Source organism: Carlito syrichta, unplaced genomic scaffold, assembly GCF_000164805.1.
Source record: "Carlito syrichta isolate Samal-C Ts95f unplaced genomic scaffold, Tarsius_syrichta-2.0.1 Scaffold101933, whole genome shotgun sequence".
NCBI lineage: Eukaryota > Metazoa > Chordata > Mammalia > Primates > Tarsiidae > Carlito > Carlito syrichta.
This window is the reverse complement of record NW_007046029.1, coordinates 370,561-387,915: the sequence shown is the minus strand read 5'-3', so window position 1 is coordinate 387,915 and position 17,355 is coordinate 370,561. Positions and strand designations below refer to the sequence as shown.

General features: G+C 39.1%; 1 protein-coding gene across 1 annotated transcript in view; it reads right to left on the bottom strand.

The window, feature by feature from the left end:
- The window catches only part of LOC103267066 (IQ domain-containing protein H-like), a 76,415-nt gene that overhangs the window by 48,341 nt on the left and 10,719 nt on the right, over positions 1-17,355 (bottom strand). The window contains exon 5 of the mRNA XM_008064674.2: positions 3,682-3,796. Coding sequence (XP_008062865.2) covers positions 3,682-3,796 — 115 coding nt within the window. The remainder of the gene's footprint in view (positions 1-3,681; positions 3,797-17,355) is intronic.

Genomic DNA, 17,355 nt, shown 5'->3' with positions numbered 1-17,355 from the left:
TTCTTTTTCTTCCCTCCCCAGAGAAAACCTCAGAAAGTGAAAGATTAATGTAAACTTTCTTTAATTATAAATGTTTCTGAGTGTGCTTTTTCAAATTTAAGGATGCTAATAAAGAGTTTTTAATTATGATTCTTAATTACAGTTGAACAATTCTTAATTGTTTGTCATTTAAGCTTTTTGGTGTGAATTCCAAAAACAACTATCCGCTTTTAGGGAGAGAGAGGCTTAGAGAAGCAATTGGGGTTCACCTAGTTTAAAAGGTTGGAAGTGGCAATTAAAAGTGGTCATATCCCAGCTGGATCTCGCAAACACTTAATACAAGCTTTTATGTTGGCATCCTAGGCATGACTAACAGCTGGAAAAACAGCACTGCTTGTCATTGACTTTACAATGCAAAGTCAGGGCTATCTTTTGAGTCAGGGGATATGCATTTTTAAGCAGATGTCACTTATATTAGAAATAAAACAAGAGGGATTAAGGCCCTGGGAGCAAAGTCAGGGTGGGAGATAGTCCATGTGCCTTCCTAAGTGAAACTCACCCATGCTCACAGCACTTAGAGCAGGGTTATAGTCAGCAAGCAGGTTCTTTATGATCATAGCCAGGATCCAAAACTCTGTGGGGCCAATTCAATTCTGGCCATAATTTTATTTTTTTCAGGAAAAATATTAGCAATTACACATTCCACAATAGTTTAATTTCAGATATTAATTTCATTGTTCTTATAGATCAGAAACCCCCATCCAGTCTCTCGCCTTACGGCTCAGCTGTGGCCTCCTGAGATTCCTGGCAAACAAATACAAATGCAACTGAAGCAGCTACTTAATGGTGACGGAGGAATGGGGAAACTCCCGTTATCACCGTGATCGTTCTGTTTCATTTTCACCAGAGCCCTTCTTTTAAAAAAAAAAATTTATTTTAAAAGTGTGGGGTACTATTCAGAATTAGGTATACAAGTGGTCATTAAACAGGTAAAGTTTGGGCCTCCCTTTGGTCCCCACTTTGCCTGGTTTGAGATCAGGTACGCTTATTAATGTTATGTCCCCAACCCCCACACTGGCTGTTTCCGGCTACTGCCAATCCCTTTCTTATAGTATTATGGTAAATGTTCAGGGACCACTTATGAGTGAGAACATGTAGTACTCAGTTATTTGTTTCTGAAATAAATCAATTAGTATTATAGACTCTAAATCCATCCAAGTTGCTGCAAAGTCCAAAATGTGATTCTTTATGGTTGCATAATATTCCCTCATGCATATGTAACACATTTTAAAAATCCAGTCCAGTTTCAATGGACAGCATAGTTGGTTCCATGTTTTTGCTATTGTAAATAGTGCTGTAATAAACATGTGTAGAGTGATTTAAGTTCCTCAAGGTAGATTCCCAGAAGAGGGATTGCTGGGTCATATGGAAAGTCAATTTCTAGGAATTGCCACATTGCCACAATTTTTAGGAATTACCACACTGTTTTCCATAGAGATTGAACTAGTTTGCATTCCCACCAGCTGTGTAGAAGTGTTCCCTTTTCTCCGCATCCTCACCACCATCTGTTGTTCCGTTGTTTTTTTTGTTTTATTAATGATGGCTATTCTTACTGGAGTCAGATGGTATTGCAATGTGGTTCTGATTTGCATTTCTCTGATGATTAGTGAGGCTAAGCATTTTTCATGTACATATACACAATGGAATATTATGCAGTCATAAAGAAGGATAAAATCATGAATTTCACAGCAACCTGGATGGACTTAGAGTCTGTAATACTGAGTGATATATCACAGAAACAAAGAACTGAGCATCACATGTTCTCACTCACTCATAGACTCTAAATCCATCCAAGTTGCTGCAAAGCCCAAAATGAACAATTATCATAATTGTTTGAACAATTATCATAATACTATAAGAAAAAGACTGGCAGTAGTGGGAAGCTATTGGGGGGGTGAGATAGGCAGTAATAGAAATCTGTCTGGGGAAGGGGGGGCACACCTCATCAACAAGGGTACCTGCATAATGAACATTTGTATACCTAACCCTGGATTGTACCCCACATGTTTAAAAAGAAAATTTTTTTAAAAAGAGAGAGTGGAGAGACAGCCCACAGAATGGGAAAATATGTCTGCCAACTGCATTCCTGACAAAGGCCTAACATCCAGGATCTACAAGGAACTCAAACATGCCAAAAAGAAAAAAAACAAACAGTCCCATTAAAAGTGGGCAAAAGACATGAATAGACACTTCTCAAAAGAAGACATATGAGCATCTACCAGACACCAGAGCCTTTCTTATTATCCATTGTTTTCGTACTGATGGTCTGTCTTCTCCCACTGAGACGCAAGCTCTCTGAGAGCAGGGATCTCATCTGTCTTACTCAGCCCATAAATGAGTACTGTAGAGTGGCTAGCAGTCTCAGTGTGACATGTGTGAGGACAGAGGTACAAATGACTGTTTTGGTAATGCAGGAGACTCTGGGCTGATATTTTCATGGAGACAGGCACACCCTTCAAGGTCACTATGGTGGTTTCATTTATTCATTCAACAAACTTTTATTGAGAATTCCCCAATATAATATTACATTGAACAAACTGATACATCCTGCCCTCATTGATTTATAATCTAGTGGAAAGATAGACATTTAAAAAATCATACTACTCACTAATTACAAACTGTAGCAAGTATGATAAGGAAAAATGCAAGCAATTATAAAAAGGTACCATATAACAGATGTGCAACTCTGAGTATGCTAAACACCAGAGAGTTGAATAGTAAAAAGGGGTGAACTCTATGGCATGTGAACCCTATCTCCATAAAGCTATTACTAAAAGAGGCTGTCACAGTTTATAAGAGCCTCTGTAGATCCCCACAGTTCTGGGTTCATATTTTGACACTTACTCTGACACTTGCTCTGACACCAGCTGCATTTTCTTGGGCAACTTATTTAACAACTCTGCACCTTGGTTTCTTCACCAATAAAATGAAGAAACTGACAACAGTATCTGGTACCCAAAAGAGGTGAGCTATGATTACTTTGGGGGAGTCAGGGAGTGATTGCTTGTGTCCCCACAAATCCATATGTTGAAATTCTAACCCCCAATATTGGGAGCTAGTTAGGTTATGAGTGTGGAGGCCTCATTAATGAGATTACTGGCTTATAAAAAGATACACAAGACCTTGCTTCCCTTCTCTCTCTCTCTTTCTCCCCCCCACCTTCTCCTATTCCTTCCTCTCCCTCTCCCTCTCCCACTCTCTCTGTCTCTCCTCACCAGACACCAGGTCTACAGCACCTTGATCTTAGATTTCCAGCCTCTAGAACTGCAAAAAATAGATTTCTGTTGCTCAAGCCACCATGGAAGAAAGTTATTTTGTTTTAGAAATTGACTATGCCATGAACATATCTGAAACAACAACACAACATTGTAGAGACAGACAGACCTATATCTTTAGACCACCAAGCAAATTTCCTGCCTTTATTCTGTTAAAAACTTTAACAGCTTCATTGAGATAGAATTCATATGTCATATTCACCTCTTTAAAGTATATAATTTGGTGATGTGTAGTATATTCAGAGTTGTGCAATCACCACCACTATATAACTCCAGAACATTTTCATCATCTTCCAAAGACACGTCGTACCGTCAGAAGTCACTCCTGGTCTCCCCTCCTCCCAACCCCAGATGTTGCTATTCCTACCTTTACTTTTGGAAAGATGCGAGGAAATGGACTGCGCTGTCTTTGGGGTTGCCAAAGTTTACCCTCAGATTCCAAAGGGAAAATAAATGATTTCTGATCAATTACAGTTGGAAACCTACGTAAAATTTTTAAAAAATTGAATTTAAAGTCAATTTTGCTACTTTAAAACCTTTTCAAGTTGTAATTTTAAAACATGTTTCCTAGTAAAGGTTATATTCTACAGGAAAATTACATTTTAATTACAATAAATTAAACCAATCTTTAGCATTTTTACCACTGTAAAGCCACAGTTGTTTTATTAAGCATAAGAATTTCCAAGTCGGATAAAGACTATTATAACTCTATCTCTGGCTGAGTTTGTATGACCAAGAATTCACAGAATTATTACACTATAAAGCATTTCTTGGTAAAGAAAAATACATAATGTATTTTGTTTAATAAAGTTAAATTACAGGATAGTCAATGATAAATCTATTCCAAGTGATGGTCTTTACATAGTTAATACTTACATTCTTTAATCTCTGCTAATTTATATAAGTGTAAAGATTTAAATATCAAAGGTGGTCAAAGGTTTTACTTATTAAGCATTGGACAGTTCCACGGGAGAGCAATGTAAAACAAAATAAAAATTACAGGAACAAGGATATGTGCGACAGGTCATATAGTAAAAATTTTAATTTGAAAGCAGGTTTCAGTTTTTTAAAATATTCAACATAATTGGCCGGACTCAGTGGCTCAGCCTGTAATCCCAGCACTTTGGGAGGACAAGGTGCGTGGATAGCCTGAGCCTGCGGGTTCGAGACCCATCCGGGTAACTTGGCGAGACCTCATCTCTACAATAAATCAAAAATTAGCCAGGCATGGTAGTGTGCGCCTGTAGTTTCGACTACTTGGAAGGCTGAGGCGGAAGGATAGACAGAGCCCAGCAGATTGAGCCCAGCCACTGCACTCCAATCTGTGCAACAGAGTGAGACTCCAACTCAAAAATAAATAAACAAAAATAAAATATTCAACATAATTAAGACGATACAACCTCTGGATTCTACTGTGATGCCCACTTTTGTAGTGTTATTAAAAAAGCAATTCATGCACTTCTAGTTTCACTCTAACATGTAAAGAGCATGGAAGGCATCACTCCTGTTCTCACAAGAAAAAGCCTGAACACACCAAAAGCCACAATTCTCCTTATATCCATCAGAGAATCAAGATCTCAGGGTCAACCACCGGCAGCTGGAAAGGGGAGAATTCACAAGTCACAGCCTCTGGGGAGCAGCTGTTGATGGAGCCCACACTGATCCAACACTCACACTCGGTGACATGTTTCTGGGGCTCAGTATGGGCTGGCCTGGGAATTAAAGTACTGGAAGTAGAAGCTTGGAGGGGCCTATACTTTTGTGAGTTGTACCTCTAAGACCCCCATCATCCCATCATATTCTCACTGTGAAGATCAGAGAAAAATTCCCTGCTGCTTCCAGCAGGGGAGGCGAAACAACCATTTAAAATATTCCCAGAGAGTTCTGTTCTTTGATCTAGTCTCAGTCATAAGAAGGACAGCTTTCAAGGAAAACTATTTTACTAAAGTCTTATCTGACTTAGAAAAGGGCAATTAGACAACTCCAGCCCACTCGAGTCTTCCTGTCTCACCTGAGAGGGGGATCATGCTGAGAAAAACTTGTGTAGAGAACAGCCCAGGGGCATAGACCCACCTAATCACAGGAGTACAGAAACTTTCCTCCATGCACATACCTTACCACCCATCTACAGAGCCCCTAAATAACAAACAGGATTACAAATGAAAGAACTTTGAGGATCAAATCTGATTTAAGAAGGAAAATCCAAAGATGAGAGGGGATATGAAAACAAAGATACTGGAGGAAACTGAAGCCTCTGACACCCGCAGTTATGGCAAACAATAAACACAGCATAACACTTGGCCAGACAAGCACAAACCCTTACACTAAAGGCTTCCGTACTCATTGCTATTACTTGGTGATATGATCATGTACAGGTTTAAGTAAAAAATATGAGGCATGCTAAAGGCCAAGAAAAAAGTGGTCTGAAGAGACAAAGCCAATATCAGAACCAGATTTGGCTATGACAGAGACTTTGGAAGTATCAGAACAAGAATTTAAAATAACTATGATTAGTCTGAACTTTTTCACCACTATACAATGCATCCAGGCAACCAAAAATCATTTGTATCCTCCAAAGCTATTGAAAATTTAAAAAGACAGGAAAAACAAAGATTAAAAAATTAAAATAACTATGATTAATAGGCAAAGGACTTTAATGCAAAAAAGTGATACAAGAACAGGCGAGTAATACAAGCAGAGAGATCTAAACTACAAAAAACAATCAACAGAAAATGTAGGAAATAAAAAAACCCTAAGAAATGAAGAATGTCTTTGAGGGATTTATCAATACACTGGACATGTCCAATGGAGGAATCAGCGAGCTTGAATAAACAGCAACATAAACTCCCAAAATTGAAATGCAAAGAGTGAACAAAACAGAACAGAACATCCACAATTATAAATGGCATACCATATACATAATAGAATTACCAGAAAGAGAAAAAACAAAATAGCAGAAGAAATATTTGAGTAATAATGGCCAAAAAGTTTTCAAAATTAGTGAGACACAAAACCACAGATCTAGGAATCTCAGAGAACACTGACCAGGATAAATGCCAAAAAAATGACACCAAGGCGTATCATAGTCAAACTATAGAAAACCAAAGAAAAAGAGAAAATTTTGCAAGAATCCAGAAATAAAAAAAATCTTATCTATTGAAGAACAAGGATAAGAATTATATTGGACTTCTCTTCAGAAACCACACAAGCGAGAAGAAAGGAGATTTAAATATTTAAAATGTGGGGAAAAAAAAAACCTACTAACCTAGAATTCTACAGCCAGCAAAATTATCCTTCAAAAGTAAAGATGTCTTCAGATAAACAAAAACTAAAGGATTTTTGTTGTCAGACATCTGTCTTGTAAGAAATTTTAAAAATAAATTATTTGGAGAAAAGGAAAATGATATAGGTTAAATTTGGGTTACATGAGGGACAAAGAAAACCCAGGGAACTCACCACTATGTTCTTCCTTGTGCTCCAAGGCCCTTAACTGGTCTGCCTTCTTCTCCCTACCTTTCAGAATCTTCTTAAGTTTGTTTTATATATAATGTCCAGAGTTTTTATTTGTACTTAGCAGAAGGCATAGGGGAAATAATGTCATCATCTTCCCAGAAGGGAAAGTCTCCTGGTGTATTTCTTAAATCCTTTTACCTCTGTGGATGATGCATTTAGAAATGAATTTAGGTATTGAGAATTGAGTCCAGATAATTTTGATTCTGGTTTTTTCCCTCAATATAAACTGTGAAAAATTTTCCATTCATTAAAATTTTTTCAATAGCAGTTTTAATAGCTATACTATATATATATAGATGTTTATAATTAACTTAGTCTTTCTTTTACTGTTGACATTTAAGGTATATCCAATGTATGGCTATTAGATATCATGCTAAAATAAACATACTTATACAGAGATGCATGTATATGTCTCCTTATTTCCTAAGATAATTTGTAGAGTTACAATTACTAAATTAAAAAATGAAAATTAAAAAAAATCTCACATATGTCAAAAAATTACTTTTATGAAATTTGTGCTCTCTTTTGTTTCTAAAATAGCAGCACAGAAGCAAGCTCACATTACAGTCCCCCATCCCCCAAAAAACCAAAACAAATATATATCATCAGCAATATCCAAGAAACCAAATATGAGAATGAGACAGTTCCTGGGGCTACAGAGAAGTGAAAAAACTCCAAGAATATGGTAAGAGAATTATATTTCCATATCTGTGATACTCCTCATCTCAATATGCCCTACACTAAGTACACAAAAAATTTCTTCCCAACTCATGGTTTCTACACTGAAAAAAGTGAGATCAAGGTGAACAACCAGCTTACCTACTATCTTGGATTACCTGGCAGCAGACCTGTCCCTACCTCAACCCATGGGAAGCATCTGGAGTGCTGGAAGGGAGAAATATCCCTGAAGACAGGCAGGAGACAAGGGGGTGGCGAGATGACCATCCCTAGCACTGGAAACTATTCTGTAACTCAGCCCAAGGAGACATCAAATCAGAGTGACTGTTCAGCAGCGCCATGCTGTGGGAGGTGTGTTTCATAGGTCTCCTGGGCATGGCCCACTAGCCAGCCTACTATCCCATTTGGGACCTCCCCAACTTGGGACAGACAGCACTCTGATCCTTTACTAGAGACAAAGCAAGGCTGGGCTTAAGGCACCATCTAGTGGTAAAAATGAGGCAGCAACCTAGTGGTGGAAAAAAGAAAGAAATTCCAAAATTACCAAAAAAAAACTCTAAGCAAACATATCCAACAAAAACCAAAATGAGCCAAACAGAGACAAGTGGAATACACAATTACTCCTCTCATGCAAAAACATAGACATACATCCATAGACTAAGAGTGGCTGAATGGATAAAGAAACAAGACTCAACTATATGTGGCCTCCAGGAGACCTCCCTCACCTGCAAAGACTCACATAGACTAAAAGTGAAGAGATGGAAAAAGATATTCCATGCAAGTGGAAACCAAAAAAGAACAGAGTAGCTATACTTATACCAGATAAAATAGACTACAACTCTGTAAAAGACTAGAAAAAGATACAAAGGGGGTCAGTATATAATGATTAAAGGGTTGGCTAGACGCACTGGCTCATGTCTATAAGCCCAGCACTTTGGGAGGCTGAGGTGGAAGAATCACTTGAGACCAGGAGTTTGAGACTAACAAGGTAGCAAGACACTCCCCTCTACAAAAACTAAAAACAGATGATTGGTCGGGCATGTTAGCCCATGCCTGTAGCTCTAGCTACTCAGAAGGCTGAGGCAGGAAGATTGCGTAAGCCCAGGAGTTTGAGGTTACAGTGAGCTATGATCACACTATTGTACTTCAGCCTTGGTGACAGAGTGAGAGCCTGTCTCTAAACAAACAAAAAACCAAAATAAATGGTTCAAGTTAGCAAGAGGACCTATGTGCCTAACACCAGGGCACCCAAGTATATAAACCAAGAATTATTAAGTCTAAAGAGAAAGATAGACTGTAATTCATTAACAGCTGGGAATTTCAACACCCCACTCTCAGTAATGGACAGATTACCCAGACAGAAAACCAACAAAGAAACACTGGAGTTAAACTACTCACTAGAACCAATAAGCCTGACATCTAAAGAACATTTCACCCAACTGCTACAGAGTACACGTTCTTTCCACCAGCACATGGAACATTCTCCAAAATAGACCATATTTTAGGGCACAAAACAAGTCTCAATGCATTCAAAAAAGTAGAAATCATATCAAAATATCTTTTCTGACCACTATGGAACTAAACTAGAAATCAATAACAAGAGGAATCTCAGAAACTATATGAACATGTGGAAATTAAACAACATGCTCCTGAATGACAGTCAATGAAGAAATTAAGGACATTTTTTAAAATTGGAAACAAATGAAAATGGAAAGACAATACACCAAAATCTATGGGATACTGCAAAAACAGTACTAAAAGGGATGTTCATAGCAATATACACATCAAAACAGTAGAAAAACTTCAAAAAAATTACTTAGGGATGCACTTTAAGGAACTAAAAAGCCAGAAAAAAAGTCCAAAATTAGTAGAAGGCAAGAAATAATAAAGACTAGAGCAGAAATAAATGAAATTGGGACTAAAAATAAAATACAAGAGATCAACAAAAAAAGTTGGTTGTATGAAAAAATAAACAAAAACAACAAACCTTTAGCTAGCCAAAGGAAAAAAGAGAGAAGACCTAAATAAATAAAATCAGAAACAGCAAAGGAGACATGGCAACAGAGACCACAGAAATACAAAGAATAATTAGAGTGTATTATGAACAACTATGCACCAGTAAATTAGAAAGTCTAGAAGAAATGGATAAATTTCTGGACATATAAAACCTACCAAGATTGAGCCATGAACAAAAAGAAAACCTCAAAAAACCAGTAAGGAGTAACAAGATCAAAGTCATAATAAAAAATCTCCTATCAAAGAAAAATCTAGGACCAGATGGCTTCACTGCTGAATTCAAGCACATATTTGAAGAATTAATATCAATTCTATTCAAACTCTTTAAAAAGAAAGAAAGAAAGAAAGAGAATACATCCAAACTCATTCTATGAGGCCAATGTTACCCTGATACCAAAACCATACAAGAACACACACACACACACACACACACACACACACACACACACACACACGCAAACTACAGACTAATATCACTGAACATGGGTGTAAAAATCCTCAACAAAATTCTAAAAAACCTAATTGACCAACACATTAAAAAAATCATTCACCAACATCAACTGGGATTCATCCCAGGGATACAAGGATGGTCCAATACACACAAATCAATAAACATAATACATCACATTAACAGAACCAAGAACAAAAAACATATAATCATTTCAATACATGCTAAAAAGGCATTTAATACTGCAAGGCTCTTTTCAACAACCAGTTCCTGTGGGAACTAAGAGTGAGGACTCATTCATTCCAGCAAAGATGGCATCAAACCAATCATAAGGGATCCACCCCCAGGTTCCAAACACCTCTCACCAGGCCCCACCTCCAATACTGGGGATCAACTTTCAACAAGAGGTTTGGTGGGACCAAACAAAATATAGCAACCATTTATGATAACAATCCTCAACAAACTTGGTATAAAAGAAACACAAATCAAAATAATAAAGGCCATATATGACAAATCACAGCCAATAGGACAAAAATGAATGCCTTTCCTCTAAGATATGGAACAAGACAAAGTGGGCCACCTTCTTTACTTTTATTCAATATGATATTGGAAGTCTTGGCCAGAGTAATTAGGCAAGATAAAGAAATGAAGGGCATCCAACTTGAGATAGAACATGTCAAATTAGCCTTGTTTGTAAATGACATTGCTGTATACTTAGAACAAAACTAGTCTCCACCAGAAAGTTGTTAAAACTAATACATGAATTCAGTAAGATTTCAGGATACAAAATCAACATACAAAAATCAGTATCATTTATATATGCCAATAGCAAACAATCTGAAAAAGAAAACAAGAAAGGAATTCCATTCATTAAAGTTACAAATAATATAAAATACCTATGAATCAATTTAGCCAAAGTAGTGGAAGATCTATACAAGGAAAACTATAAAACATTGATGAAAGAAATTGAAGAGGACATACACACACGAAGAAAGAAATATATTCTATGCTCATGGACTGAAAGAATTAATATTGTGAAAATGGCAAAACTAATCAAAGCAATTTATAGATTCAGTGTGATCCCTATCAAATACCAATGACATTCTTCATAGAAACAGAAAAAACAACCCAATAATTTGTATGGAACCACAAAAGACCCTGAATAGCCAAAGCAATGAACAAAAAGAACAAAGCTGTAGGCATCACACTAACTGATTTCAAAATATAGTACCATGAAGCTACAGTAACCATATCAGCATGATACTGGTATGAAGACAGACACATAGACCAATGGAACAGAACAGAGAACCCAGATATAAACCCATGCATTTACAGCCAACTCAGTTTCATCAAAGATGCCAAGAACATGGGGAAAGGACAATCTCTCCAATAAATGGTATTAGGAAAACTGGATAATCATATGCAGAATAATGAAACCAGATCCCTATCTCCCACCATATATAAAAGTAAAATAAAAATGGATTAAAGACTTAAATATAAGACTTGAACTATGAAACATTGGTAAGACACTCTAGGACACTGGTCTGTGCAAAGATTTTATTGTTTGTAAGATCTCAAAAGTACAGGCAACAAAAGTAAAAATAGGCAAATGGGATTATATCCAGGTAAAAAGCTTCTGCACAGCAAAGGAAACAATAAACAAAGTGAAGAGACAACCCACACAATGTGAGAAAATATTTGCAAACTATTCATCCAACAAGGGATTAATAACCAGAATATATAAGGAACTCAAAAGCAAAAACAAATAATCTGATTTAAAAATGGGCAAAAGATCTGAATAAACGTTTCTCAAAAGAAGACATAGAAATGGCCAACAGGCCGGGCTCGGTGGCTCAGCCTGTAATCCCGCACCTTGGGAGGCTGAGGTGAGTGGATTGCCTGAGCCCGCAGTTTCGAGACCCGCCTGGGCAACTTGGTGAGACCTCATCTCTACAATAAATCAAAAAATTAGCCGGGCATGGCAGCGCGTGCCTGTAATTCCAGCTACTTGGAATGCTGAGGCGGAAGGATCGCTGGAGCCCCAGCAGGTCAAGGCCGGGAGCGGCCACTGCTCTCTAGTCTGGGCGACAGAGTGAGACTCCAACTCAAAAAAAAAAAAAGAAATGGCCAACAGGTATATGAAAAAATGCTCAACATCACTAATCATCAGAGAAATGCAAACCAAAACCACAATACAATATCATCTCAACCAGTTAAAATGGCTACTACCTGATGCTGGTGAAGATGCAGAGAAAAGGGAACACTTGTATACTGTTGGTAGGAATATAAATTAGCACAACCACTACAGAAAATAGTATGGAGGTTCCTAAAAAAACTAAATGAAGTTCTTTTAGTACTCCCAGATGACCCTGCAATTCCACTACTGAGTATATATCCAAAGTATTGAAGAGCTATTTGCACTCCCATGTTTACTATCAACCTAAGTGCCCATAACAGATGAATGGATAAAGAAAATGTGATATATATACACAACAGAATATTATTCAGCCATAAAAAGAATGATATTCTATCATTTGCAGCAACATGGAGAGAACTGTAGGTCATTATGTTAAGTGATATAAGCCAAGGACAGAAAAACAAATATATCACACATTCTCATTCATATATGGAAACTAAAAAAAAAAAAAAAAAGGTGGATCTCATGCAGATAGGATAGGTTGGTAGTTACCAGAGGCTGGATAGTAGAAGAAGGCAGTTGAAGACAGGTTGATTAATGGGTCTAAATGTTTAGATCAAAGAAAGAAGACCCAATGTTTGATAGATCAGTAGAGTGACTATAATTAAAACAAATCCAGTGTACATTTCAAAACAGCTAGAGGATAATACCTCAAATATTCCTAGCATAAAAAAAATTTAAGATAATATTCCAACTACTCTGATTTGACTCTACATATTATATGAATGTATCAAATTATCATATTAACCCAAAAAATATGTATGTCTATTAGATATCAACAAAATAATAAATTGAACAAGAAGGAAGAACTTCCACTAATTTATACCTCCACCATTAGTGTGAAAGTCTGCCCAATCTTGCTGTGCCCTCATCAGCACTGAATATTACAGTGGTTTAAATGATCTGTCTTGCTTATTTTAAAAGAAAAAAACAGTGATAAACTGTCTAATTTACAGTTCCCTGGTTTAACTGTAAGATTAAACATTTTTGTTTAATTTGCATTTCACCAGTTACCAGTGACATTCAACATGTTTCATGTATATACTGACTATTTGCATTTCCAGATCTGTGAGTAGTTTGTTAAGTCACATTTTTTTAATAGGCAAGAGTAGTTGGAATATTAGCAATTTTGTGTCACAGCTGTTGCAAATACTTTTTCAGTTTGTTATGTTTTACTATATAATACTTTTTAAATTTTTTTATCTTTAAATTTCAAACCCACCAAAAAAAAAGGAAAAAAGCAGAGAGCACCCAAATGCTCCTCCTGTGGATCACCAGGTATGACCGTCTTGTGCCCCGTGCTCTCTCCCTGTGACTATGATAGAGTCATATTGTACATAACTCCCTGGAACAGACCAAACAGGGCGGGTCCAAGGTGCTTCAGTGACTGAATGACAAGGTGCCTTCCGATCTACACCCACCATTTTACAAAACTTCTTCACTCCTCTCACTGTTTGTCCCCATTACTCTCTTTGTTCTTGTATCTTTTTTCCCCTCAATGCCAACACTGCAGAATGAGCATAAAATGAAGATTTCTGTACAGTTCTGATAGCGTTGGTACAGATGGCAGTCACCCTCCCAGTGTCAATAAGCAAAGCATGGTCATTAAGAACAGTGTGAGCAGACATCATGAGCAGTAAAATCTGTGCAAGCCAGCCATGATAGAGGAGGAGCCTTTTGGCACAGAAAGGAATGTTGCCAAAGAGGGGGTAATGGTGAAACCTATCTTGAAAACAGCATGGAAGCACTGGAAGCTCTTTGGAGAGAGAACACCACTTTTGATAATGCTCTTATCACTGTTTCATAACAACTGCCGGGAAAATCTTGCATTTGCTGGCATCCATAATTATCACACTGTGTACCTACTGGTTTGTGTCTCTACCAGACAAAACTATCAGATGTTCCCTTGAGCAATACTTGCTAAAAAGGAAAACCACCTTTTGGGAGAATTAGGCTTTCTGATTTTCAGGCAGTAGTAGAGGAAGAGAAGAGTGCCCGACTGCTGACACTGGATCAGGACAGGATTCTGGGCCTCACCGTTGACCACATGTGTGACCTGAGACTGGTTTCCTACCTCTCTGAGCCTCTGTTAAGTCCTCATTAAGAAGGAGTAAACATCTACCTCACAGGTTTAAAAAAAAGTCCTTTGCAAGCTGTCAAGTGTTACAGAAATGCAGACGATGGTGATGAAGATCATGGGAATGATGACAAGAAGGATAACTATAGTATATCTGCTCTAAGTAACTTTTAAACATGTATCCAAGGGTAGCAGTCATCTGCAGTGACTCTCCTGAGCCCTGTGATGAACAGAGTGAAGCCCCATAAATCTGAACACTGTTGATGCTCAGTTACTCATAGAAACTGTGTGCAGTCCTTACCATCCCCCTCCCTTCAAGAGTTGCTGCCCAGGACACTCTATTGGCCTCACAGTTTGAGCAGACACTGGCAGTTCCTGCCAGCCTGACTGCCAGGTCCTAGTCCTGGTTCAATCCCAGAGCAAGAGGCTTACTCCGACCCTGCAGAGCAATATGGCAGCAGAATTTCCAGGACCAGGCCCTTGCTCTTCCAGAGACAGGCCCTGTAGTGACCAAAAGGGTACTGTATCCAGGCAGTCATGCTCATCTCAGAGAGTCCAAGCATCTACATTAGCATCACTGAGAATGTTTGCTAAAATGCACCTTGGAGCCCATGCAAGAGAACTGCAAGCCATGAGTGGAGAACTGTCACCCCAGACCTGTCATCTCTCCACCAGTATACCCACGTTCATGAGACAATGCCATTGTCACATGAGGAAAAGACAAGAACTTCTTATTACATCAAGAAATGAGCACATCCTGAGAAGTTCCTGGCATGCCTAATTAATACTCAGTTTATCACAAGGTCCATCAGGGGTGTGTCCCTTTCAGCTAGAGCCAGCCTGAGAGTGAGGACTCCAAACCACAAAGGCCCACACTGTGGGCCAACACTGCTATATGTGCTTCCAGGGTACAGGAACAGACTGCAGTTTCCTCATGCAGCAAGTTTATGAATTGCATTATACAGTTTCAGGTAAGCTAAGCCTAAAAATAGATGTCTTAAAAAACTTCCTGTAAAAAAAACACAGTATTTGGAAGATAATGTCAGCAAGTTTGTACCCGTGAGCAAGAAGATAGCAGAGCTGACACTTCCACTCTCGGCCATATTAGAGACTAAAAATGATGATGATCTGATCGAATTTCAGAAAAGGCAGCTAAAAAGTCCCAAACTTAAAAATTATCCCAAAGACTACTGAAATACAGACTACAGCCATTGTCAAGTCTGAACCTCCCCTGAAGGGAGGATGTGTCTTAAGGTATCAGCTGCAGTCATCATAAAGCCATCAGGATTAGCAAGACTGGGGAACCAGAATTTTATGATTAGTAAACCATTAGCAAGAGCAAAAAGTTTTGTGCTGTTAATAAAATATTTTAAATAGTAAACAAATTTTCTTGGTCAGGTCTAGGACACAAGACCTGGGAGGTCCTGTGACAGGCTGAGTATCAATGGGAGTGCAGGTCATTCCTTATGATTTGCTTATTTCTTAATGGAAATAGAAGTTCTTGTCCTTCCCTCACTGACAATGGCATTGTCTTATTAATCATCTGGGATGTGGGCACTCTACTGGAAAGACAACGGGCTAGAGGGATGTTCTCAAACTGCAGTTTACAGTTCTCTTTAAAAGTATTCACTTCATCTTTATCACACTTAAACATTTCCATGTTGGTCTATTTCACAACGCATTTACTACATATGATCCAAGTGTATAATTTGTAGTAAACACACATGTTACATGTATATGCCTGAATCCTGTGACTGGTGGCTGATAGAGTGTCCTGGGCAGCAACCTCCGAGGGGAGGCCGATGGTAAGGACTGCACGCAGTTCCTCCAAGTAACTAAGTGTCAGCAGTGTCCAGATATGCGGGGCTTCACTCAGTCTATCACAGGGATCAGCTTCCATCCACCACTGCTCGGAACTACTAGGAAGCCAAGCCTCGCCCCGACCCATATACTCTGCTCCTCGCTAAGTCATGCTATTGCTGAATGAAAGAGCACCTTGGAGAGTCCAGGACTTTGTCAAACAAACTTAGAAGAAAAATGCGGAGTAGGCCAGTCTCACTCCTCCAGGCAGGAGACCCTGAAGGATGTCTTGTCTCTGTAGCATGTTTTGCACAGACTCTCCCAGTAGGCCACGCCAGACTCTGAAGCCAAGTCTGCTCTTGACAGTCTCCTGGGCGAGTACAGAACCAGGTGTGATCCTCTACCTGGGAGATAGTGAACACCAATTGCAGGCCACAGCCCCTGACCCTGGACCTTCCAGCTCTATCTATTTTCATGTACTGCTGGCTCCTCTTCCCCTGAGTCACACTCTGTGACCTCCACTCCAACTCCCAGGACTTTGTTTATTCAAAGACCCAGTTTGGACTCTTTTTTCCAGTTTGCTAACCTTGACCCACCTCATTTCATTTCAGATGGCATGCCACTTTAGCCCCACACATCCACAGCCAGGATGAGAGGGGTTCCTGCCACTCGCTCTGAGCAGGTATGTCTAGCAGGCTTCCCCTCTACCCAAGGAAGGCCAGTGATTACACACTGTCCTGGCAGGAGAGATATCATGCAGGGACGCTTCTGGCACCCACTCCGTGCCACATCAGTGTCTTCCTCACTCTTCCAGACCTACTAAGGGAAAAGGACATCCTTGGCAAGAGAGAACTGTATAAGAAAGGCCTTTGCTGACTACTTCCTGTTGTACTCTCTGGAGCTGCTGCCCCAGGAGCTCTTTTCAGTCATTACAGTCTGCAAGCCTGCAGGCCAGACTCCCTGCTCCATCAAGACAAGAGGACAAGGACAGAGTCAGAGTCAGGAGACAGGAGGACTCAGGCACTGGGTTCTTTCATTTGATTTGGTGATAGACATCTCTCCTCCGGTTCAGTTTCCCCACCTTCCACGCCAAGGCTCTCCTGCTTACTGCCTGTGTGCGTGGTCCTCTGACCACACGCCTGCACCACCTGCTGCAGACCTCCCGGCTTGGGCTCCACTCACAAGGAAGTGGCAGTTGGCCTCCTGGATGGTTCCCAGTGATCCCTACTCCTCTCCATCTACCCCCACCCCCGGGCTGGTGTTCACACCCTGAGTGTGGGCTGAACCTACCGACTCACTTCTAACACACAGA